The following is a 27,453-nucleotide window of genomic DNA, read 5'->3' on the forward strand; positions in this document are numbered from 1 at the left end:
CTCTAATATAGAGTGAGCATTCCTTCCCAGTCCTCCCCCAAGGTGATTTGCAATGGCCTCGAAACGCTGGGAAATAACAGAGTCTTGTTGTTTGTTGTCTGAACCATGTGGGGTCATTGGTCTGAATGAATCAATATCCACTATTGAATAATTTGTCATGGTGTGCTGTCAAACAGATGCGCATTCATTCATGTGGGGAAGTAGTAAAGGTTCTGCATCAAGGGTATATTTGACATTTGGGACCATATCTACTAATTACAAGCTTCCAATTTTATAATTACCAGTCGAAATGTAGCCGATCGTATCGTCCCCCAAGGTTCTTTCATGTCATCTGTGGCTGCATGAAAGAAAGCATTCCGATTTCCGACTCCTTCACTGGGTAAAATATGACGACCATCATAGTCTGTCAAACAGTTTGGTCCAGAACAAGATACCACAACCAATACAGGCCGGTGAGCTATGAAACTGGGTTTGATATTCAGGATCCCCAGAAGACATCCCCTGATGATTACGGCCAACATTTCCGCTTGTGCCTGTCCACCATCAGACTCCGCTGGAGTCACTGCACATCGTCCTCCAGAAGATGAACCTTTTTTTTCCATGTTGGACGCTCCATCCTCAGGTTAACGTGTCAACTTTGCACACATCATATCCAACGGGCAGGTTAGCGTAAACGCGATGATTTGCCTGTCCCCAGAAAGATTTTTGAAATCTGGGACACTGTGATGATGGGTTTTTACCGGTTGAACCGGTAGATATGGACGTGATTCCTTCGGAAGAATGGCTTTGCACAATAGCCTCTTTATTGCTGACTATTGTACAGGATATTTGTTTGAGATGCAATTATATGAATTGCACTCTATGAGACTGAAGACACAGGCAGATACTATACTATGGGTAATAAATGCAACTAATAACACCTACATATGGGAAACATTAATTCTACTATTATCCTACTGCTACTATTAAACACTGAAACGTTAGGAGCTTATGAATATCCAATCAGGAATGGAAATAACCAGCGATGTAACTATGCAACAATGTCCAAGAAAGCACCAAACTTACCGAGGATTAACCTCGGTAAATTTGGTCACGTTCCACTTCAGCTACAGGGGCACACAACGCACCTCCTGATCCCCCGTCACAAAAGGCGGTCTAGTAGGATCCCCAGGAGTTCCGACTTAGAGAGACTGAGCTGAAGGCGGCGTTCCATCATCCATTTTGAGATATCACTGAAGTACACATGAAGTATTTTGACATCTCCAGTGCGTACAGCTTGGCGGCTCATCATAATTTCTGCGTCTGAAAAACTTTGCGTCTCCTTTTTTTGTCCTCTGCGAGGGCTTCTTTTGCCAAACTGGGTCAAGTTCTGCAGTGAAACAGTGAAAGCTGGCCAGGTCAGCTCACCTCTTAACTTGCCGAAGGGCAACCGCACGGCAGATGGTGAGCTACGAATGAGCTGTGTTACGTGGAAATATTTCGGCAAGTAACAGATGATGGCTGCTGGCTAAAATCCAGAAGTGCGAGATAATAAGTCGTCCTGCAGGAGCACCTCATCTACCGAGAATTAAGGACGAATCCTCATTTCGTTTCGAGTTCAGAGATGGGGTCGAGCCCAGGGTAAACTTGAGCTGCACCCCAATGTTTTGTTTCTTCTCAAAAGAAAAACCTGCTCTCATCAAATGTACTTTCGCAGGTTGAAAGGGTCAGGTACAGTTCAGCCAGTCAGCCTGTCAACAGAAGAAATGGAGAAAAAGACACAAAAGCCCCCCCTCCGACATGGTAGACATGACCAACTAGAGACCATCTTGCACAGGGACCACATCAGCCGTACTCAGTAGTCATTACTACATTATTACATGAGTATTCATGGGTCGTACTGCATGCTAACATGACCATTAACAGTCATCTGCGACAGGAATGTGGGTCAGGGGCGTTAAGTACTTCCGGCGCCCTTGCTCGGCCCAAACCCACCTTCGAATTCGGCTTTCATTTTGATCGCAATTACGCACCTACCGCGTTGACGAAATCTGTCCACAGAGAGGACAGACAGACAGAACCGCTTCAGTGGCGCAGCGGTTAGCACTGTCGCACGGGAGGTGAAAAGCTGGTTAGAGCGGGTTGGGGGTTCGGTTCCCCGGCTGCCCCCCCCCCCCCCCCCCGTCGTGTTGAAGTATCCTCGAACCAGCACCTCGCATGGCGGCTTGGTCGCCATTGGGGTGTGAATGTGGGTGAATGAGACGTAGCTGTAAAGCGCTTTGGGAACCGAGAAGGTTGCAAAGCGCTATATAAGTGAGAGTAGGCGTCTTGACACCTGCCCACAACCAAGCCAACGACAGCCAACGAGAGTAATAATGTCTTCCTACATAGCTAGCTACCTAGCCACATCCATGGAAGATATAGCAACAGAGAAAAAAATGGCGACAAGTGTGGATGTTGCAGATGCACAAGTTAATAACAACTCTTGAATAAAAGGAAACAAATATGGCAATTCAGTCTGATTATCAGGCTAAGAATCTGCAGGACCCTGGAGAATTTCTGTGTTTGACGGACTGTTTCTGCTTCCTCTTCACACCCCCCCCAAAAAACTGCTTTGTGGTTGAGGTTGAGGAATCCTTTTCCTCCACACCACACCACATGAACCCTAAAACCCAGCTCGCTGACCCCCAGAAACTGATCTGTTCAGAAGGAAAGACGCTAAAAGCAAGCGCAAGAAGCTTCCACTGGAAGATGATGAACTAAAGGCCTAAGCTTCTCAACTCAGTGATAGGAGAGGTCCGATGGCAGTCCAAGGCCTGAGCTTTTGGCTCACAGGGATTACTTCTACATACCTCATTATTTGGCAACTTTAACATAATATGCAACATTTTAACATGATATATATGACAGAAAATAAGAAAAAGCATAATAGGTCCTTCTTTAAAAAATGAAAATGTAAAGAACGAATGAAAAAATGTACATTACTGAATAATACCCGGTAGTTAATGCACATAAGTGGTGGTTATTCCACGCTTGTTATTGATTGGTGTAAAACGACCACAGGGAGGGCTCATTCTTCTGTTTTTTAACAAGTAATTACTGCGTAAAATAAGTCACACCACTAATTGTTCTGTTGCAACGTTAACTAATCTTAACTAATCTGTTTTTGTCAGCGTCCGTTGAGAGTATCCTTTCGTAATACACCTCCCCCCCAGACTGCCGCACCCCAGTCCCATTCTTTAAAAGGTAGGAGCCAGGACTGCACAAGACAGACGGCCACATCTACTTCAAGTTTGGAAGCCTCAGTCAAAATGGAGTTCGGTTTGGGGCTCGCTTTCCTTCTACTTCTGGTCACTGGAACGGCGACAGGAAAAGGTAAAATGACCGTTGTACGGGCGGCATGGTGGCGCAGTGGTTAGCACTGTCGCACGGGAGGTAAAGCTGGTTAGAGCGGGTTGGGGGTTCGACCCCCGGCTGCCCCCGTCATGTCGAAGTGTCCTTGAGCAAGACACTGAACCCTAAGTTGCTCCCGATGGAGACCAGCACCTTGCATGTCAGCTCGGTCGCCATTGGTGTGTGAATGGGTGAATGAGACTTAGCTGTAAAGCGCTTTGGGAACCGTGAAGGTTGAAAGGCGCTATATAAGTGAGATCATTCATTCATTTAATTTACAGGAGTCCTTTCAACACCATTATATCCCAAGAAATGCCTGAAAAGCTCATCAGGCTTCATGTTGTGTCTGATCTATTGTATTTTGTATTTTGAACGCCATTTAAAACAAAGCTTGCGCGCGCCTTTACTTCTACGGGAAACTTGTCAAGGCTTCAAGAGCTTCTCGTCCACGTCGGCTTTAAAGTCTAAATGACTCGTTTAGATGTTCAGGAGCTTTTGATCATTTCCACATCATCCTCATTAAAATTAGAGACAGGAACAAGAAGATCGTATCAGACTGAAAATACATAATTATAAGGGATTATTTCCCATGTGTACAGTTACGCTCATTTAATTTTTTTTTCTTATCAGCAAATCCCATAAAAAGAACAATGTGTTAGCCGGTCACGGTAGTTTTTTTAACAATGAACATGAGGAAATAATGCATTTGTTGGATACTGAGCGGCACATTAATCCACATTTGGGATTTAAACTGAGTTAAAATGAACTACAGTGTGTTCCCAGTGTTCCCAGTGCAACAGTGTGGATCATTGAGTTCTATGGCACAGAGGAAGAAGATACTGTACATCAGGCTTGTTAGTAGATACATTTTGTGTCAGTTTGGCCCTGCACATGGGAAAAGAAGAAAATACAGAATCCCACCAGAGTTATCCTTTAACAAATAATTAAGTTCTCCAATAAGAATCTCCAATTAACTTAGATTTGAAAGTGTTAATACTCTACAGGTGGGCCGAAAGATGAAACATGGTGGAGAAATAGATGTTGAATGCACTTCAGATTCATTAGTGTGAGTCGGGCTGGGGTGTCCAGCTGCTGCCTTAATGAGGCTGCGGTCTGGCGGAGCTAACCAAAGACATGCGAGTCCCGACAACGGCAGCAGCAGCAACACGCCCTGCTTTCCGCTTGAGAAACAGATGCTGTGGTTGTCTGATGTGTGGGTTAATGCCACCGCAGCGTTTGCGCCATTTCTGCTGCCACCCGGGAGATAAACCTGTGGTGGAACTAATCACCTAAAGCACCACCTCTGCACAGGGGCCCAACACGCGCCCAACATTCTAGCTCCAGAGAAACACTGTCATTTTTTCATCTGCTGTTATGCATTTATCAAGGTTTTTTTATTTTGTCATGCTAGAACACTGTCCTGCCCCCAGGTTTGCTGTATGTCAGGTAGTTTATGCTAATATGATATTAAACATACAGTTGTTAAAGAACATGCACCATGTGAGCACGATAGCAGCTGAAATATTAAACGGACAAGAGCACATTGGGGCCATTGATGGCAATTCATCATTCATTAATGCTTTGTACATCTGCAATAATAAATTCGCGAGAACACCTTTTAGGTTGCATAGGTTGTGTAAAAATCCATTTGACTGGGTTTATGTTTTCCTCCAGCATAGCAACCATCTATGGTCCCTCGTATGTACCATGGATGAGAAGGTGGTGGAAGGTTTTTTTTTACATATGCAATACTGAATGTCCAGCGCAGTATTGCACAGTAGTGTAAAACTGCCAGAAACAAAAGGTCCAGGTCAATTTAAACAGAATTTGTATTTTGTTTGATATTCTATTTGGCTTCTGCTGGCTTTGGGTCTGATCTGCAGGCCAGTCCCAGTCCAGGTAAAGTCGTCAGTAATAGACACTGCTCCAGAACCTGTGCTGGTTTCACTTGATGTTTCTGTACTCACAGATCCCAGCCAGGAAGCGGCTGCGCACCGACCTAAGCGATGGAGTGGTGAGTGTGCAAATGCTTCAGACTATTATTATTATTATCATTATTGTCATTATGGGTAATAAATTAGTCCGAAATATTAAAGGTAATAAAGGGTTTGAAAACAGATTTCAGGAGGGCAATTTCACGTCCGATAAGGCAAAAACCAAGTAGACTTCTTGCCATCAGAACAAATTATTAGGCTGCAATGCATTTTATAATCACTGTATTTATCTAATAGTCAAGTGTGTTTTCTGAGCCACGTTGAGCAACATCAGGTCTGAGTTTAAAGACACACACACCCTGATTTTTCCACCACAAATCCCCAAATGTCCTCGCAGCTTACAGTCGATGTTGATGTTGAAACTCCTGCGTTTCACAACATCGGGAAACTTAATGTTGGCTGCCATAACTGAAGCAGGTCATCAAAATGGCTGTTAACCTTGTGTTTTGTAATGGTTTTCCCAATGGTCTTTTTGTTCTCAAACAGGACTTAGCTTGTTTGACGCTCTTCGTGGCAATGGTGAGTAACTTCAGGAGACGTTAACATGTGGCAGAATGTTCATGAACGATTCTGGGTAGCTCTTAAGATTCGATCAGGGCATATTTGTACGAGCTGAACTCCCCTCGGTTCACTAGTCACTTTAGTGGCTCTAACTGTTAGAGAGTTTAGTTAAAGGTAATAACAAACTTTGGACAGGTAAATAACCCCATTTCATTGCCCCTTTATTCAAGTCTAAACAACTTGATTGCATTTTATTAATATGTAGCATTTGAGGGTGGGGGGGGGGGGGTTCCCCTTCAATTTTTACCTGGAAAAATGAAAGAAAAAAACAATGTGTAGAAGTTAAGGAACAAGAAAAAATGGACAGGAGGACAGGGAGGCCTTCTATTTATGCATCTCTATCTTACAGGACCCAAACCTACTAAACCCACTGGAGGAGGTGAGTCATTATTACACTTGTAATGATATATATATATAGATATATATAAACTGTATATATTGTAATGAACAATTTTTTGGGCCTTGGGTTCAATTTGGCAGATGCTGTTGGTCCAGGTAAAACTCAGCTATTTGGAACGACTCTCTGATATTAAATGTTGGACAGAAATGGACTTTACGTGGCTGATAGACATAAATTTACACCAATGCTGCTCATTATAATTAAAGCTGTGCTAATTAATTTTTGGCCACTTGGGGGCAGCAGAACAAGCTGCAAACACAACACTGACATAGTATCATCTCATGCCACCTGATTTGTTTTTGCTTGTCTTTGATTGAAATGTTAATTCAGATGGTCATTTTGTTCATCCAGCAGGCGCACGTCAACATTAGCATGTCATCGCTAACTCAGTTTAACAGCTTCGCACGTAATCTATGATCCGTAGTTAATGTGGATGTACAGTTCTTCTTTTAGCTCTGCTGAGCTTTTTTGCCTCTTTTAGCTCATTATTTGGTTTTTACAGACGACAAAGTTGTTTCTAGCCAAAAGCTAAAGATATGGAGTTGGTGGAGACCAAACCAGAGCTAAAAGGCGAGTGAACATTAGACTTCAGAGTGGCCAACAAATCAATCCATTTTCTCCCTTAACAGTATCCAAGAGTTACCGTAGATTTGTCTTGACAAAATTTTCATGAATCTTGGAGAGGAAACTGAAACTGAGCTGCGGGCTGAGAACGATAATTATCGTCACGCATAAAGCTATACACCTTCCGGTTAATTACAGTCTGCTAATATAGTTAGCTTGAGTCAACATACTGTAATACTGACAATACTGTTTCTGTTGATCCACAGATCCCAAACCTCCCAAGCCTGCTGGAGGAAGTGAGTACTGCTCATTTCTCGCCAATTCTTGACAAATGAAAGTGCAAACCAACATAAAGTATCTTAATAAGCCTTCCAGAATTCTTCCAAAAAGTGGTTCCCTCATTTTAATGGTGGCGGTGGGTTTGCATTTCTTCCATTTGCCGTTCAGAAAAGCCAAATCAATTTTAATGCATCGTTGACATTCTTCATTCCCAGACGGCTTTGGGTTCAATCTGGAGGACGCTCTCCGTCCAGGTAAAGTCCTGCTTCTGTTATTGTTTCCACGTTCCCATCCAGCCAAGAAGGTCATGTTTAGGGTCTTTCCATTGAGCAGGATATCTCACAAAACACAGATTTCAGCGAAATCTGATGGAATTTAGCATCGCCGCGTGGCCATGTATGGAAGCGCTTAATGTTTCGGCTCACACTCCTGAACCTTGTGTTTTCTTGTTCTGGATTCACCTTGGTTCAAGGTGAAAATAGACCACACACATTTCTGCCCAAACAGATTCTCCACTCTTTTAAATTCCCTCCAGTCTTCACTACATTTCGCACATATGCGGACTCAAAAGTGAAAATGATCACGTGGTCTTGGTATGCGCTCTCTTAAGTGCCCCCTGATATAACTGATGTCATGTCCAATGCTGTTCTTCCCACAGCTCCAAAGCCCACCGATAAACCCACCGGAGGAGGTGAGTCTACAAACCTCACCTCTCCTTTTATTCCACGCTCACTAGTTTACTTGGATATTAGGAGGCTACTGCGACACGTGAGTAGAGAGCGTTATCTCCTCCTGTGATTCATTTAAACTCTCCCTCAGATTGCCAGGGAAGCGTGGTCCAAAAACTGGGCGCGGTCATCGAGAATCAAAACCAGCAGCTCCGCCTGCTGCTGCAGCTGGTTGCTCGGTCCCCTTCGGCTCGCTTCAATGGGAGGCCCAGCCGCTAAGGGTGGAGATACAGGAAGACATCTGTGAGTAGAAAATAATACATAATATTTCCTGTGGCTTTATGAGATCCCTCCAGCACGGATTTCCTTTCATCCGACAGCTCACTGTTACTGATGGAGCTTGTGTTTTCAGACGTGAAGAGGACGGGCTGGAAGAAGAAGACGCCATCCTGAACATGCCTGAACTTCTTAAATCCTTTTTATCCTGATGAATAAACATTTCTAAAAAATAAAAATAAAAACACTGACGTCATTTATCATTTTATTATGAATTCATTATTTCAAGAAACAACTCTACTGCATTTTAAAAGCACAAGTTATGATCCAGAAGGCTTGAAGAGATACATGGTGGCAAGGTGGGTGATGCTGACCGGTGGAGGATGCTTTATTACACTCCTGGTGAATCACTCAAGTTGATCGTGAGTGGTGAACTTTTGTGCACATCACTATGTTATTTGGCTAATGTGTGCCAATCACTGGTTAAAAAACGTGGCTCCAAAAAGTGAGGGAATGAGCCCCCCCTGGTGGGGCGAGTCGAATAGAACTTTCAGCTTTCCAAAGACAGATGACATCGTTCCACTGCTGCATTGTGTTGCAATTAATTACTGCTGGAACGGAGCCACCGCTAATGTTTGCCTTTTTCTTACCATGACAAGTCAAAATGTCCTGTGAGTCGGACTCATTTCTGAATATCAAAGACACGGGTGACTTGATTTTTTTCTGGATGATTAGAGCTGTTCTCAGGCCTGCTTGCGTGTGTGCAGACTAAATACCTGACTCACTCACTCTCCTATCAGCTTCGTTGGACCTGTTAGGGTGGGACAAAATTGGGCGTCACTCGTGAGCAGGCAAGGGCGCCTACTTGCGTGACATATTTCCAGTAACTGCCACAACGTCGAAATGCTGGTTAAGACCGCAATCACGTTGGGGTCTATCGAGGTTGCTTGATGAGGCCATTCTGTGACTCTCACAAATGAAAAGAGACGTGGCATTTTGTTTTGAATGGTTTCTGTCTGATAAAATGTTTAAGGATGATTAAGAATATATTCTCAAAATCTTTGATAAAATCTTGAATAATAGCAATATTCACAGTGAGTCCAACATATCATAAACTTAAAGGTCCGATCTAGTAGAAAGTGAGATTTCCATGTCTTTCTTGCTCAGGACTACTCTTCTTTTTTGGAGGGGGCTGCATAAAGGGCCAGTAGAAGATAAATAAGGACCTTTTTTTTTCTTTTTTTTTTTAACTGTGAATCATGCAAAGCTACTCTAGTGGAGTCCCAGAATAAAAACACAGAGCTGGAAATGAGCACAATATGGGACCTTTAAATTTCTTCATATCTGTTAAAATATAATGTCAGTCCGCAAACAGGCCTTATAGGACACACTTACACCAACGGCTGGACTGGTGTGGCTAAGTGCTCAAGACTGCAATTGTAGGAGTATTAGGACACCTCCAACATGAGCACAGGGCACAGCATAATCAAACAGGTGTTTTACCTGTTGGGGTGTGCAGAGCCTTTCCACGTCCCAATAACCCATGTCCAACAGGAAACACATAATGATATGCACCTGCCATGACATGTTAGCTGAGGAAAAAGAGCATTTAGCGGTGACAATGTAGTAGAGCCACGTCACTGTTGCGTGATCAGTCAGGATTACAGCCTTATTACTAAATGCACATACAGCACCAGATGGAAGAGGCAGGCTTTAATGCTTCTTTCACTGTCATCTGTTTGGACAGCTTCTGATTGGATAAATGAACAACGAAGACAGATCTCACCGTGCAAATGTTGACATTTTGTAATTGTCTTCCTCCTGGCGAAGTCGACCACTTCTAACTTTTCACTGTGGACCACACTGCAGAAGCCTGTAATGGAGGTGAGGAATGGCCGGACAACACACAGGAAAACCTGGGGAAAAAAACGTTAGAGAAGAAGAAGAGAAGGTTTTTGAAAAACTAAAACAAACAACGGGGCATTATTCAAATAAGGTGATGAGATGAGAGTCCTGGGTGTTGGTGATTTGTCCTGCATTGTCAGTTCAGTGGAGTATCAAACTAATGATGCAAGGCCTCAACTCTATAGAAATGATTTCTGTTCTCTACCGCTAACCTCAGGCCAAGTTGCAAGCTTTGTACACAAGGATGATGATGATGATGATGATGCTGAATGGGAGAAAAGCTTTGTGCTTTTTGTTCCTGTCATATACACAGTTACTGAAAAACATTATGGATTCCAAAGAGATCGGTCAAGTGTTTTTTTCAGTTTAACTGTATATAATTGTTACAATCAACAGGAGGGACCCCACAGAACGCAGGCAGAGCTGATTAGATTACACTGTACATTGCGAGGTCAAAACAGGCAATCATCATCGATGAGTGACCGCGACGATGACTTTAGAAGACCACCTGGTATGAAACAACAAAAGCCCACACCAGAAGTATAATAATTCCAAATGAAAGCCAGGTCTGCATACACTAGGTGGCACACAAGTTTCACTGTTGGTTCATGTGCCGGTTCATGTTGGGCCAGCTGGGCAGTGGCCCACACCCACAACCCCTCCTCCTGTGAAAATGGTTTGGTCTTATAAATTGAGGCTGTGCTTTTAGTGATAATTCTGGCCCCTTATGTTATGAATAAAAACTGATGTAAAGTTGACACTTCTATTTTTTAGACCAAACAAGTTAATACTTTGATTTGTTTGATGCTTCAAGAGCTGCTCATTCTTCTTCCCAGTAATACTCTTTTTTTTTTTTTTTTTTAGAAATGACTGAATGTTATGAACTTTACGCCAAATGCCATTCAAAACCACATTCCTTGCCACTTTACCTGTAAATGAGGATGATCTATTGGTGAATTAAAGACTAAAACTGCCCCATAACGTAGCACTTTAATTCAACAAAACCTTTGTAAATGTCGCCGTTTTGCTCCTGTGAAGACATGACAACATGATAACGGGATATGAAAGTTGCAATTTTTTTTTTTATTTAAAAAAAAAAATCAAAATTCGAGCTGCAATAAGACTGGAACGTATGCCGAATCAAGAAACAGATTGTTGTAGCCTAATTTGTATGCAAACTAAAAGATTTTACATGTTGTGTGTGTATACATATGTAATTGCAGTTCGGCGTAGTTTGGAATGAACGAAAAGTTCGAAAAATAGAACTATTTCGATAAAAAAAAAAGGTTGCTGGAGTTACGTTGGCTTTATCCTTATGTAACTCCTTGCACATGTCCGGTGGATAAAACACGCCGAAGGGTTAATTCAAACACACTTTATCCAGGCATGGAAACACCGCCCCTCTGACGGGCTGCCACACCCCAGTATGTTCCATAGGCAAAGTTGACTCACTACAAACTGTAAGGGGACACCACACCGGGGGTTTACTGTGCGGTCTGTAAACGCTGCAAGAAAGCTGTGTCCACAAATACCGAGTTAGCTAGATAGCCAGCCAGCCAGACACTTGGGAGACGGAGCTAGAAAAGTTCATAGTAACTTGAGCTAAAACACCTGCGCGGTAGTAGCCGAGGAGAAGGAGAAGTCATCATGAGGTTTCGCTGTGGGGTCGTTTTGCTTCTTTTTCTTGTTCCCGGAACATTCACACAAGGCGGTAAGCTTATCGTCGGACTTATAATGAGCGAAATGACAGGCTGTGTAATGGTTATGTCAGAGTTATGGTACGTATTTCAGCGGCTTTGCCTTGTAAGGTGACGCAGGAAAGACTCATTTACGGCTATCCTCTATTCCCCCCCCTCCTGGCAGCTAAATTAGAACTATTACATAGCCAAGGACGTTTTATGTTAACTTTTGTATCGTTTGCTGCAAACCAGTAGCCATGGGGTTATCTGTAGTCACCTCGTGATGGTATCTCGTCCCTCTCCATCCTGTGCGCACCGAGTGCCCCGGGCTCTCCGAGCTCCGTCCCCTTAAATTTGACTGTTCGACATGCTAGCTGCCGAAAAGTCGGTTTATTCGATGTCCAAGCTAACTGCAAGAACACTGGATTTCCACTGAATGAAGAACTGAATCAAAAGTGTTGCTGTAGACAGAGAATAGATGCGGGTCAGAGTGCGCAGTTGTGTTTTAAGGACTGTAGGAGCCACTATGTGTACGTTTTTAACTGAAGAATGTATGCGTTTAATATGTTTGGACTAGGCCCCTCATTTCCAGTTAAGGGACGTCCCAGTGCCACAGGATACAATGATATAGACCAGGGGTCTATGTCCAGTTAGAGAAAATGTCCTCAAGCAAAGGTCCGGAACATCCTAATGTCTAACTTGCCTTGTGATTTAGTGTGATATATACAGTGCTTAACAAATGTATTAGACCACCACCCAGTGTAAGGAGTTTGCCACCGCTGCCCTAAATGAACAGTATTGCTGATTACCATAATATTTGATGTTTCTGTAATGGTTAATCCACCAGTATGTGCAAGCCAAGCTCTTTAATCAAAATGATATCTTTAATGCTAAAATATAGTTATTGTTGTTATCCATGAATTCTCAAATTTACTGTTTTACAAACAAAGCAGAAAAAAATAGTAAAGCACATTATTATTTTTTGATTGAGATGCCAAATTACAGTTATTTACTTGCATTCCTGAACAGAAAATTTTGTTTTGTGGTTGCAGGAATGCAAGCTGTTATCAGGGCCAAAGGAGGTCATACCAGATATCAAGATTTTTGGTCAATATATGTGAACAAGAACTATTTAGTTGTTCCAGTTTGTTATTTGCCTAATAAATAACAATACAATTTTTAGTTTGAAACAAGTTTTTGACAGATTTCTAAAATATTTGTGTTTTCTCATTTTTATGACAGGTGGTCTAATAAATTTGTTAAGCACTGTATATATATTGAAGTAGCCTAGTAGTTGTATCAACGTCTGCATGTATTTATATTTATTGTCACTTAACGTTATACATATAATGTTCTTCTCTCTAAGTAAAAGAAGGGCTGCGTTTAAAAAATAACATAGCTTTTGGAGAAAAACAATTGTGCATCTTAAAATAAAGTGCTTAATTGCAGAGTAGCAATGTTTCTCGCCTGGAATGCACAGATTTGATTGGCCGAGTAGCATCGCGTGGGCTGGGCGTAACTTGTACGCAATTGGTCTGTTCCTGAGCCGCTAAATCATTGTCGTAAAGACTAGAAAAGCTGCGTTCGGGTCCGTATAGGACGGCGTATGTTAGTGACCTATGATCTAGACAATGGCGTTCTTCCAAACTTTGTGGCAACAGTCTGGGGAAGTCCTTTTTCCTGCATGAACATGACAAAGTCAGGTTATAAAGAAATGGTTTTCCCCAGTTTGGTGTGGGAGAACTTGACTGACCTCCACGTCATCCCAACAGCTTTGGGATGAGGCGCAGCACAGACCTTATCGCCCAACATTGGCGTTGAATGGATGAATGGGAGCAGATCCCTGCAGCCAGAAGAGTGGAGGCTGTCATGGCGCCACACCATTGCTAATGGTGTCAGAGTCACATAGGGATGAAATATTTAGCTGCCCACATACATTGCTCCAGGGGAATTTAGTTTATTACAAGAGTGAAGTCACAATAAATAAAGAAAAAGAAAGATAATATAGACAAAATAGCAATGGGGTCATTATATAACAGTTTCAGTACGAAATAAATACTTGAAATGGGTTTGACGGTATGAAGACTCAAAGAAAAAGGAAAATAAAAATGCACAAACAGGTTTACAGAAGGCCGGATGACCGATCCAGTCTGGCACGCTGTCTGCTTGAAGTAGGTTTGACTGATGTTTTGTAGCTTAGTCACGGCTTATGTTGACATTTGGCAGAGATGGAATATCTTTAGAATTGAATTGTATCGTTCATAAATAGTTTTTTCACATTTTTCATGTGGAACAGCTTGTGGGACGTCGTAAAAACGCTGAAACCCACAAAAGAGAAGCATATTTAGCCAGGTTTCACTGAGGAAAAGGAAAGAGGAAGTAATAATAAAAGATTTATATGACGTCAACTGGTCTGGATAGTCTGTAGGCAAATTGGTACATTGTCAGTGGAACCATAGCTTGGAGATGAAACTTGCCATATTGAATATTAGAGCCCCAGCCTTTTATCCAAACCACATCCATGTTTGATGAAGTAAAACCGTAAAAAACAAAAAACAAAAACGGTGGTCTCAATTAAGCAGATTTGAAGAGAAAATTAGAACAATGGAAATACTGAAACATCTCCTGCGGACGCTAAATAATGGACAAATTGACCTATCAAGCATGTTGCAGCCTGTCTGACTGGTTTAGTTGAATAGCATTTTAAAACAAGTTTTCAATATGAGGCGGTGGAGGTGCACGCTGCGATACCAGACGCATCTGCCAGAGCAAATAAAACATGAGCTCGCAGATCCGTCTGGTTCCCAGGCTAATTTTAGAGTATACCAAAAGAAAAAGGGAAAAAAAAAAGATTCTGCAGGACTTGCTTGTTTTCTGGAATAGGAATACTGCAAGTTTTTATGTGGTGTTAGATATCAGCTGTCCTGTAGCTGCTTCACTGTAAAAGCAGTTTTTGCTGCTGGAAGGCTTAAATTCACATGTGACACTGTGGAGTCAGTCCTGATTTAAAAGGGTAGAGCCCTTTTGCACTGATTTGCACCACCACACTGCGATCGTCCCATGCCTAGCTAACATGCCAAACTAACACAGAAAGTGGTAAGATTAGCCTGTCCTTGAAATAACTTTCACAGGTGCGCATTTCACTGCATTTCATTGTAACTCGGGCCTTTCCAGCCTCGCAGGCAAAAAACATTGTGCCTTTTTCTGTGGGGAAGCAGCTCACTAGTTTCAGTAGTGACTCATGCCTCAAAGCTGCCCAGCGTATTAGTTGACGCTGCCATAGCAACGAGCAAATACACGGTGCGACTCCCTGCAACACCCAAACACAGAACACATGTGCTGCCACCATGACAGAACACTGTGTGCGTGTGTGTGTGTGTGTGTATGTGTGTGTGCGCGCGCAGTGAAAAGCAGATAAATAGTGTAGCTGGTTAATAGTCAAAAGGAATCTATCGCTATGGTTTACTTGAGAAAACAGTTGATGTTCACTGTGAATCAGTCGTGACTTGTTGTCCTGTTTGTAATGATGTTCTTCGTGTCTTCCACACACAGGATTTGAGCTGAGTGATGCCATTGACGACGTAGGTAAGTCTCTATGGCAATTTTATTTGAGTGTCCCTATTCCCAGTGTGAAACGCATACACTAGTTTTCACCGGTCCACACCGGTAAGTAACCTGACCCTATCCAGATCCCGGGTCAGGCCAGGTCAATCTTTTTTGGGTCAAGTAGGGTCCCGTTGTATTGCTGTGGATGTAACGTGGTTAATAACCAAGTGGATCCGAGCAGACTCTCTTATCAGCTCCAATCACGTGGTGCATCCGAATTAGCACGTGATCTGATCTGACTGTCGGCGGGTTCCTTTCAGATCCTTTTTTCCTTTGAGGATATGAATTGAATGATGATGATTCATAATCCATTCATGACTCACTATAGAGTAGACGGAGTGTTTATTATGGGGGGGGGGGGTTTCAATTGATATTAGCGTCACACTGTACGCCTTCAGAACGAGCAAATGCAATATATGTTGTAGTTTAATACGGTTGACAAAAACCTTTTATTCCTTAGTCTCATAATCCACTCACTAGCCTCTTCCCAGAGCTTTGACTCGCACCTCGTAGTCCACCTCAGTTGGAGATAGCTCAGTTGCCCTGACGTGAACTTTGGTCGTGTCCCAACATGTGATCGTGATCAATCGCCATCACAACGGAGCAAACTCTCCGGAGGAGACGTGGGCCAAAGTGCCAGACAAAAGCCGGACCTGGGGTTAACATTGTTGGTCTGGGGGATGCTGGATGGAAATGTTGTGATAGTAACGCTGCACAAACTCTTTTTGTTCTTCAGCACCAACACCTGCAAAGCCCAAAGACCTACCGAAGGCCCCAGAGAAACCTAAAACTGATGGTTTGTATCCTTTCACCTGTTAAAACATGAGCTTATGAGGGGGTCCGAATATTTAAAAGCTAGGGGGACATGCCCCCTGTGGAAGTTATGCCCTTTGTTAACAGTACTTAGGTTTTCTTGTGTCCTGTTTTGGACAAGATAGCCCAGCTGACTGATCAAATATATTTTAGCACTAAAAGGACCGGCTTTCTTGAAAGCATTTATTTGAGTCAAATTGCACTTCCTGCAGTAACCCAAAAAACGGAAGCTGTGGTTCGATTACAGATTACACCTGCAGAACCCTCTACGGATTACACACCAGAAATGTCTGAACATGTTTTGCTCAGAGTTGTTTCAGCTTGTTTTTTCGAGCATAAAAGTAGTACCAACATATCAGACATTATTTTCACCAATGGCTTGCTTACAAGGTCTAACGTCTTAAGTATTGCTTAACACCATGATGCTGTCACGCCAAGGGTGGTATAATGCTGCTTGGGGTTGTCTGGCTCCTTTTGCACAAACCAGGAAGTGTGCAGCTGATATAAGTGTGTGTGACCTGAACATCTTACATTCCACTTATAACAAAGAGAAACAACCACAGGTGGCGTTTGAACCATAGATTATAAAAGGTAACAGTCTATGGTTCTAAGCGACCACAGCCGCAGTGGTGCTTTGAGCTAAATGCTAATGTCTGAAGGCTTGCACGCTCAGCTATGACAATGCTAACATGTCGATGTAAGCCGGTGTAATGTTCACCACGTTCACCATCTTGGTCCCTTAGACCCTGCTGCTCACTCTTAGCTGCTGGTCAGATTTAGCTTGCCATGTGATGGAAGGTTAAAAATAGGCTGAACTTGATGAAAAGAACATGAACATGGGCAGTTTGACTTAGAGGCCTGTACTGGGAGCACAAGTAAAAATGTAAAAATGGCCGCTGTCAATGTCTCTTTTGGTTTAACAATGAATGTACTAATCTACAATCTGCTAATAAGTATGTTTATTTATGTGTTATAGATGGATTTGGACTTAATTTGGAGGACGCTTTCGGCCCAGGTAAAGCTGTTGGAAAGTCTCTTGGATGTGAAATTACAAATGGTTTCCAACTATGGTCTGACCAGTGTGGCGTTTTAATTGCTGATGTTTTCTTGTTTTTATCATTTAAAAACCATCATTACATAGTGTCTTTATCTGATGTAAACTGCAAACGTTAGCATGCCCAGCTAACTAGCTTACTAACTACATTAGCGACCTAGCGTTTCTTTCAAGGCCATTAGATTTATATAAAGCATAAATATAAGCGGCCACTGCCACAAAGTTGACATTTTTTTTGGAACAGCTCGCCGGGGTGTAGAGGAGTTCTCCAGCTTTTTTCTTTTGGTTTATTATCACTTGATTCCTTTTGCCATTATAATCCTCCGGTAATTTAGCTCTGATGCCACACACCATAACGCATCTGCTTTCTTTCCGTATTTACTTCATTATTGATGCTGATGACCTCTTTTGTATCCGCAGACCCTGTCCCCAAAACTGACAAACCTGCTGTTAAACCACCAAAGAGTGGAGGAGGTGCGTCTACAAACATTTCAACTCATTTATTGGTTCTTTCACTTCCTAATTTACACGGATGTTATGTTAAAGGACCAACAATGAATGTACTAATCTACAATCTACTAATAAGTATGTTTTATTTATGTGTTGTAGATGGATTTGGATTTAATTTGGAGGACGCTTTCGGCCCAGGTAAAGCTGTTGGAAAGTCTCTTAGATGTGAAATTACAAATGGTTTCTAACTATGGTCTGACCAGTGTGACGTTTTAATCGCTGATGTTTTCTTGTTTTTATCATTTAAAAACCATCATTACATAGTGTCTTTATCTGATGTAAACTGCAAACGTTAGCATGTCCAGCTAACTAGCTTACTAAGTACATCATCGACCCAGCGTTGCTTTTAAGGCCATTCGATTTATATAAAGCATAAATATAAGTAGCCACTGCCAGAAAGTTGACATTTTTTTTGGAACAGCTCGCCGGGGTGTAGAGGGGTTCCCCAGCTTTTCTTTTGCTTTATTATTACTTGATTCCTTTTGCCATTATAATCCTCTGGTAATTTATCTCCGACGCCACACACCATAACGCATCTGCTTTCTTTCCGTATTTACTTCATTATTGATGCTGATGATGTCTTTTGTATCCACAGACCCTGTCCCCAAAACTGACAAACCTGCTGTTAAACCACCAAAGAGTGGAGGAGGTGCGTCTACAAACATTTCAACTCATTTATTGGTTCTTTCACTTCCTAATTTACACGGATGTTATGTTAAAGGACCAACAATGAATGTACTAATCTACAATCTACTAATAAGTATGTTTTATTTATGTGTTGTAGATGGATTTGGATTTAATTTGGAGGACGCTTTCGGCCCAGGTAAAGCTGTTGGAAAGTCTCTTAGATGTGAAATTACAAATGGTTTCTAACTATGGTCTGACCAGTGTGACGTTTTAATCGCTGATGTTTTCTTGTTTTTATCATTTAAAAACCATCATTACATAGTGTCTTTATCTGATGTAAACTGCAAACGTTAGCATGTCCAGCTAACTAGCTTACTAAGTACATCATCGACCCAGCGTTGCTTTTAAGGCCATTCGATTTATATAAAGCATAAATATAAGTAGCCACTGCCAGAAAGTTGACATTTTTTTGGAACAGCTCGCCGGGGTGTAGAGGGGTTCCCCAGCTTTTCTTTTGCTTTATTATTACTTGATTCCTTTTGCCATTATAATCCTCTGGTAATTTATCTCCGACGCCACACACCATAACGCATCTGCTTTCTTTCCGTATTTACTTCATTATTGATGCTGATGACCTCTTTTGTATCCGCAGACCCCGTCCCCAAAACTGACAAACCTGCTGTTAAACCACCAAAGAGTGGAGGAGGTGCGTCTACAAACATTTCAACTCATTTATCGGTTCTTTGACTTCCTAATTTACACGGATGTTAAAGGACAAGGCTGGTGATATTCTATGTTTTTCTTCTTGTCAACTAATCCCATGTGCAGACATAAACCAACAGTGAATAAGTCTACTAACGAGTACCAAAGCATTATATATCTTGTTCCTCTGTGCCCTAGAGCTCCATTGTTGTCCAAAAACTATTTAAAACACATCAATGAGCCACACTGTTGCACTGACATGTGACATGTTTCCTCATTACCGTGAACACGCACCGTAGTTTGTTTCGACTCAATCCCACACACACTGTCCTGCTGCCCCAAATACTCACTAGAGCACCAAATGTGGATTCATCCACCGCTGACAATAGTCCCCAACAAATCTGCTGTTTAAAGAAACTATGTACTTGTGAGCTGTTTTACAAGCTTTACGTCGTCAGTGGGAACCAATGGCCTTGGAGCTGAGTAGGGAAGTCTTGTGAGACGGACTAACACATTGTCGGATTTGGTCTTTTCACGGGACTTGTTGACAATAGAAGAAATACAAAATAACAGCAGCCTTTTATGCACTGAAGAGTAGAAAAATGTAACATACTTTTTTTTTTTTTATGAATTTGTGTTGCCCTTTTGTTAAAGGTGGTGGAAGTTTTGATGACTCGGACTTGTTTGACGTCAGCGGCGGGGACTACAAGCCTGACGGAGGCCGATCAGGAGGAGGGGGTAAGACATCAGTACCACCCGAACCGTTTCTCCATTTTGATTTGGCTTTTGATTCCTCTGCTGCTGCGGCCCTTTTTGTCCCTGTTTGGATCAAATGTCACCTAAATACGTCAGACTGCGCTCACACTGCAGGCCGTCACGGTTAAATCTGCATTGTTACCTAGTTATTGCAGCAGCCTCGCGTCCCAAAAACGAGACCCCAGTGTACTAATGATGTTTTCGCAGCCCAACACAATTCACACTTGAGTTCAAAACCAGCGAGATGAAAGAGAATTTTAATTACATGGGTTACATAAGACGCTTTGATAAACTCAGGGAGTGAATCTGAACTGCAGTTGATAGACAGGATGCCCCCCCCCCCCCCCCCCCAAAAAAAAAGCAGCAAACAAAATCGAGACTGCTCCATTTTCTATTAGTAGATAACAGTAACATTTATGTATTTATATATATGTATACTTTCTTATACTTGTAGTTTTGACTGAAATTTGGTATTTGCTCATTTAGCTGTCTTTTTTTTTTTGTTGTTGTTGTGTGTAGTTGTCCGTCGCTACCGCTGACTCAGCCAAGCGGAATGTCTCAAGAGAATGGCACAACATTTATGCAATCTGACTGTTTCCGTGGGTGCTTGCAGGTCACACGCCACTTTCTGATCGTGTCTCCATGTTGGTAATGACTAGTAGCGGTCAATTAAAGAGAGACGGGTGTAGGTAGTAGGCGGAGTCTCTTTCGGTGTTCAAGCTGGTTTCACACAGGACGTGGTTTTCGCGGCGTGCGCCTTAGTCCTGCAATCCGCCGACATACACCCATGTGCAGTTTTTTGACGGCTCATAGAAAGATCAGATAGTGTACAAGTGTACACAATGTGGAGCTGAGGGTGTACTACATTAAAGGACCTCCCTGGTGACATTTACTTCACATTAGCGCTTCCCATTCTCCTGCCATAGCGTTTTAAAATGCTCCGCTTTAAAACTTTCAAACTCAAGAGTGGAGTTTTTGTTTTCACTTTTTACGTTCGCCAAAGTTGCATTACCGTTGGTTCGATCGTTCGGGTTGGTTGATGGAATTCGTTGTTTACAGGGACTGTTCCAGCGCTATTGCTCCGCTCATGTTTAATGAGTAAATAAGACACAGGTTTCGGTGCTTGTGCTTTGCATGGATTTGTCATGGCCTATTATTGATCACTTTTTCAATAAAAAAATAAAATTCCAAAATGATCCAATTGCACATTGAAAGGAGTCCTGATAAGTAAGACACACGGCCGCTTCTCGGCGTTTCGTCTTTTGTGTCTGCGTGCTGTTGTTCAGTCAGGGCATGGAAGTGATTAGTTGTCCTCCTCCCAAAGAGAAAAAAAAAAGGAATACAAACCCACAGGCTTTCCAGCGTAATTAGAGCCACATGGTTGGTTTCCAGATCTGATTCCGTGCGATCGTATACGTGAAGGAGCAGCTGAAGTAGCCTGTTATCAACTGCAGCTCACTTGAACACACAGAGCCCCTCAGCTGGAACTTAACTCATGACGAATTAAACGTGTACAAGAGGAAGGACAGCGACGAGACAGTAATACTGCTCTGTTGTGTCTATTTCTGTTTAGAGAGCCAATGCAAAATAGTCATTTTCACCACTGCCTCCCCTCAGGACTCTGCTGTTGGGAGGAGGCGGGGGAGGGGGGGATCATTTCAAACTTGACTTTTCTCCCTTTTTTCTTTTGAATCCAGGCCGTGGAGCGGACCCTGGCCACAATCCTCAGGGTACGTTTTTTTATTCCTATGTTCTTATATTCTGCCGTACCATAAAACGTTTGTCATTAGTTTTAGCTCATAAAGGAGAGCAAAAGGGCAACGAGACCGACGGCAGCCCCAAGAATGACACTGGTCCTGGCTGGGTCCCCTTAGCGTCCATACAGCAAGCCAATAATGGACCCATCGGTAGTCACCTAACATATACAGAGCTGGTCTGTGGCAGTGCTTCACACCCTCCATGTGGTGCTACATTCCATGCAACAGCAGAGGCAATATTTCTCAGTCTCTTTTACTTTGAAGTGGTCAATGCTTCCTCATGCCGTTTCCACGGTGTAGAAACTACCATACTGGAAAGGAACATAGTCACTCTTGCACAGTTTGGTGTGCTTTAGGGGCACTAAAGTAAATGCACTGTTCATGAGGAGAACCCCCTCCGACCCGTAAAAAAAAACGCTTGTAGACAGCGTCTTCTGGGACTAATAGCTTTCGCGATCCTCTGACTTTGTAACTAGTGCCACCGTCGGGGGTCACAGTCTTAATGGCTCCAATGTCCTACCTGCAAAACGATACAACATTCCCATCAGCATGTTAACAGGGTCGCCGCGAGCATGTTAGCATTAGCGTTTAGGTCAAAGCAAGAAAGGTTCCTGGGCCAGACTTGGACTGAACGTAGGATCTAGTGTTTTTGGAGCTTGAACCATACTAGGGACTAAAAGTCAGGATACTTTCTTAGTCCCCCAACTCTCTGGAAGTGCAGTTCTAAATAATTAGAGTCTTTGGGACTCAACACAGATACATATTGATTATTGGAACAAAACTGAGCCTGTGCCGTACAATGTGGTATGAATTCCGTAGACTGATTTGCATTCTGCTCTCCTCGCAGGTGGCGCTGATGAGCCTCAAGGTAAGTCCGTCTCTTTAAGTCTCGCTCTGTTCCACGCTCTTCCGGACGTTCCCTTTCCTGTCTTTGTGTCTCGTTGCGCTTTGTCACTGTCAGTCAGTGTGGGCAGCGTGATGTCTCCCTGCTGAACTGACCCTGGCCCCTTGAGCTGTTGTAGGGAATTTCCCGTTTCCCGTCTTAGAGGAAGCCACCTGTTTTTTTTTTTCCGTCTCTGATCCAACAGTTGCGTGTGCTGGTGTTTTAGTCATTCCACATGTTGCCGCCGCCGCATATTGATTTGCCGTTGCGCTCGTGGCTTTGAAAGCAGCTCATGACCATGTCCGCTTGTCAGGCTCAACTTGGCATAGTCGTTGTCAGCTGGAGCTTAGATCTGCATTTAATTGAATTTCACCTCGGTCTCGCACTGGTGTATTCTTCATATTGGTACCCCTGGTCTGGTTCCTTTGGCTAAAACCCTGCTACGATTGTGTGTCGTTGCAGATCCAGACCTTCTGTGGGGCCAAATCCTGAAGATGCTAAATGCTAACATTCCAGAAGAATTCTATATGTGGATGTCCAACATAAAGCAAACCTTAACGCCTCTGTTAGAGAGGGCCATGGACCTGCTGCGAGCTATGCCATGAGCCATCAGCCCATTAAGATTGGCTCCCAGGTCTTACAGGTGTTTTGGTCAAACATCTGATGGGCTACATAGTAGGGTGTAAGATTGCGCTCATTGGGGTACCTTTTTTTTTTTTCACAGTTTCTTTTAAGTTATTTTGTCGCAGAGCAGCTCTAAACTCTGCATCTGACATTTGTGATTCAGTCTGGAGTTGCTCCCCTCTTGGGTGCTCCACTCTGACGCAGGCCGTGTGAGGTTAACCGGCAGAGCTGCAAGAGATAATGTAGTGCTTGCTTTTTCCCCCCGTGATTCCAGACTTACCAGACATCCTGCATTTGGGTGTGTACATACATTCCTTCTCCTTTCATGAAGGCCATGACTCACTTGTATGTTGTTAGTTTACAGCAGTAATGCTGCAGGGGAGTTTTTTTTTGCTTTTTTATTTAGCGCTAAATAAGCTCATATGACAAATGAAGTGTCTGATTTGATGAGTTGCTGAATAGAGCATTGTTACTTGGTTAATAAGAAAGATCTGCTCTGCTAAAGTTCATGTGTAGGAGTTTTTGAAGGAGCCTAAAGACTCTTTTTAGTGACCATCATGTCTGCGTCAGCGGAAGGCAAAGTCTTCGTCTACGAGGGGCCGTTTTGCTGCCACCACTTCGTGTCAGGACACGCCTGGTTGCCGCCTGCGTCAGTCCCAACACCTTGGATCCTCCAGTCTGCAGCTGTGTGCACACATTCTTAACATAGCCGGCATTCACAGATCCACCATGTAGAGGCGTAGACCTCCAAGATGGTCATTCTTCTCATGTCAGAATCACCCCATTGTCTTTGAATAAACTTTTAGATATTTGATCAGATGATGGTCCCCCCCCGACGGCACTTTCAGCTTCAGTGAGTAGCTCTTTGTGGACTCTTTGGTAACTGGTGGCGGCGTTTTTTTTTTATTTTCAGTGGGTTCTTTGTAGTTAAAGCCTTTCTTGCGTTTGCCTTGAGCCTTTACGGAATTTGTAGCATTGCTGCAATGAGTCATGGCACGTGTATTGCGCACTGAATAAAACAAACCTGTGGAACGGACGGCGTTCACGTCACAATGTGTTTGATTTGTGATCCACGCAAGGCCCGGAGAACCGACCGAGCGACCCGCACGCACAGCAGAACCTAAAATTGGTAAGAGCCCGATGTTGAGCGGATAAACACCCATGAATCTGCTTAGAAATCGTAGACAGAAGACGCTCCGTATTACTTCAACTCTTGCCTGATGATCATCAGTTTCTGCATTGTTTGTTTCCACGGTTACTGTGGCAGGAACAAGGAACTACAAGGAGCTTTTCATAATGCAGATTCATGCCCTTAGGTGTAGCCCACACTTCATGTTTGCATACATTACATGAACCTGTTTATTACAAATACATTTAAAAAATAAAAAGAAATTAGAGGTGGCATTAGAAAAGCAAAACATACAGTATATGTACATTACAACACCTTAGATTGTATAAGTGAATTGAAATATTTGTATGGTATGTGCACTGTATGCAGAAGTATATGTGTATAGGCATGAATAATGAGTACAATATACGTAATGATGAACAATGTAAAGTATGTAATGTGCAGTATATACACACTATAGAGTAATAATACAATACTATGAAGAATATGTGATAGAAACGCAAGAGAGCACCACGATATAGCAAATAATGCAATGATATAAAGGCACGATAATACAGGCTTGTTATGAACTGATGCACAGTGAGTTATGAGTGTTACAGATATGTTACTGCTTCTTATACCGCTGCTAATAATAACACTGAGGACAAGGTGCATGTGCACCCCAGAACGACAACACTCTCCTCCACACATTCATGTTGAAAATCAGATAGGATAGGCACTTCAGGCGTCCCGCGTCTGTGTGGGGAAAGAAGAACGGCGCGCACACATGCTGTACTTTCCAGCAGTAAGTCATATGTATGCTGCCATCCTGTTTCTGTTTGGTTTTTTTTGGGGTTTTTTTATGTCCAGGCAACGCCCTGTTATAGTACACCTCACCATCACAAGACACACCTCTTCCTCGTGACTCACTGTGGTTTTAAAGTCATGCCAGTTGACAGAAGAGCCAGGCTTATTATTCACGCCGCCAGTGTGTGTCTCGGTGTCATTATCCCTTTGTGTGTGTGTGTGTGTGTGTGTGTGTGTGTGCCTCTGTGCCCCACCCTGCCCCGGAGCTCGGGCGTTTTCACTTCTCACTTTTAATCCAAGCTTTGTGGATCTGCTCTGTCTTTTATTGACTGTGTTAGTTTTTGCGTCTTCACTGCTTCAGCGACGACAAACACGTTCTGTTTTTCACTTTACCACATTTTAACGTTTTTCTTCCTTCCAGTGTGTCTTTTTTTACCCAGTGAAAAGTATTCTGGCTGTGATCAAAAGTTATTGACCGCCACCTTGTGGAAAACGGAGGTTATGACAGTCCACAGTCTAGGAAGCGTGGCCCCTATTTATCAAACTTTCATCAGCCATATATCGAAGAATTGCTATTAAGGTCAGCTTTAGGAGAGGAAAAGTATCAAGGGACCTACTCGGGCCGATTTTTATTTGTGTGAATTCTTCAATACCTCGGCAGGAATTAACGCTTACATTTTTACATAGAAAATGAAACGAATGGCTACAAAATAATGGAAAAGTTGCTGGTAGAGGAAAACATCTAATAAGGGATGACAAAGACACATGGGAAACAATGCACTCATGATTGCAAAAGCTAAAACTACTGCTACTACTAGTACTACTTCATGCTACATAACATTAGCTTCTGATTTAAACTGTGTGTGTGTGTGTGTGTGTTCGGTCCCGCAGCAGCTGGATCTGGACAGATAGCAGGAATCGTCAGCACCATCGGAGTGGCTCTGTTGGGAGCAGCGTCCAGTTACTTTGCTTACCAGAAGAAGAAGCTCTGCTTCAAGATTCAGGGGGGTCAGTGTCCCATACATCGACAATATGTAGCCACCAATATAGTCACAAGTAAAAGGAAGTGTCGTGCTGTCGTCACGGCACGTGCCACAGGGATCACGCTGATAAAATGTTCTTTATTCAGGTGCAGATCCAGAGAGCGGTAAAGGCCATCACGGCACTCAGTCTGATCCTCAAGGTAGGTTTCTTTTTCTTTTTTTTCTTTTTATTGTATGGGTGACAATGAAAGTAAAAAAAAAAACAACAAAAAACAACAACATGTGATGTTAGTAAGGTGTCGTTGTGGAGTCAGACGGCAAACCGGATGTCGTTTTAGTGGATGAGAGCTGGACCGTTGAAAAAATTGCCGTCCAAGGTTGAAATATTTGAACTTTTTTGCCGTCTAACCCGGATGCTATGTAAGCTCCCTTGCCCACAAGGAGAAACAGGAATGAGTGACCTTGTGTTTTGGTAGTGAATTTTAACACTCGTTTTAAGAATATTAAGACAGAGCTGCACTTTATAGATACATGCATCGCTGGAACAGACACAGAATCACAGTCTCACAGTAGTGTAAGTAAAAGTTATTAGCAGCTAAATGTTACTTAAGGTATCATAAGTAAAAAAAAAATTAAAAAAACTCATTATGCAGCTTGGCTTATTATTGAATTATTATCCATAGCGATGCATCATATTTAAAGTCTTCATATGTTTTGTGTATAAAATCTTAATCTACGGAGTAACCAGTAACAATCAGGTAAATGTGGTGCAGGAAAACATTTGCCTGCCTGCCTGCCTGCCTGCCTGCCTGCCCGCCTGCAGGCTCTCTGCAGACTCGGCTTTCGGGTTCAGGCCCTCTTCAATCCAGTCACACTGTTTCTTTTCTCCAAATTGCAGTTTTCAGCAACCTGCTCAGGACATCTTAGACGCCTTTCCGGCACGCACGCGCCAAAGAAAAGTCAGCGGCCTTCTCGACGACAACATTCAATCGCCCCTTTTGTCTGGAAAATTCCAGGAATGTCCCGACGGCTTCCCCTGGGTCTGTCCGTCTGTATCAGGTTAATGCATAAATGCAACTTCATCCTAACTTGAAAACCTGTAAAGCCGTTAACTTTTTTTTAAAAATGTTATTTTATTTTTTTAACAAAACTGAAATCCTAGCTGTCAGTGGAGCTGCTCTGATTACTTCAGTGATGATGTCTACAGATGGTGGTTTTTGCACAGAGCTTTGTGTCGATGTGCTCTTGGCTGTGTGTAACTACTGTACTACATGAATACGTTGTTTTTGTTTTTGAAAACCCTTTTACACTATAATAGCTGCAGATGAGTGTGATTAGTTTTAACATGGCTGCTGCATGGGGCGGGGTTCACTGCGTCACACACAAGTCGGAAAACGGAAAAGACTCTCTCCTGTGACGTTCCGAACCCAGCTGGCATCTAAGAAGGATCGAACAAACTTAAGGTATTTGCATCGGTTTGGATGTAAAGTATTTTCTTTAGCACCTTAAATCCTTTAAAGGGTTT

At 42.8% G+C, this 27,453-nt stretch overlaps 1 protein-coding gene across 1 annotated transcript; it reads left to right on the forward strand.

The window, feature by feature from the left end:
• Window positions 1–11,525: 11,525 nt before the first annotated feature.
• On the forward strand, window positions 11,526–27,453 carry cd99 (CD99 molecule). The gene is made up of 13 exons (XM_070930925.1): window positions 11,526–11,730; window positions 15,251–15,283; window positions 16,041–16,100; window positions 17,094–17,132; window positions 17,592–17,645; window positions 17,781–17,819; window positions 18,277–18,330; window positions 19,665–19,748; window positions 21,464–21,496; window positions 22,371–22,391; window positions 25,837–25,953; window positions 26,075–26,128; window positions 26,827–27,453. The coding sequence occupies exons 1-13, from the start codon at window positions 11,667–11,669 to the stop codon at window positions 26,853–26,855; spliced, it is 681 nt and encodes a 226-aa protein (XP_070787026.1). The 5' UTR covers window positions 11,526–11,666; the 3' UTR covers window positions 26,856–27,453.

Source organism: Enoplosus armatus, chromosome 24 (genome assembly GCF_043641665.1).
Source record: "Enoplosus armatus isolate fEnoArm2 chromosome 24, fEnoArm2.hap1, whole genome shotgun sequence".
Lineage (NCBI taxonomy): Eukaryota > Metazoa > Chordata > Actinopteri > Centrarchiformes > Enoplosidae > Enoplosus > Enoplosus armatus.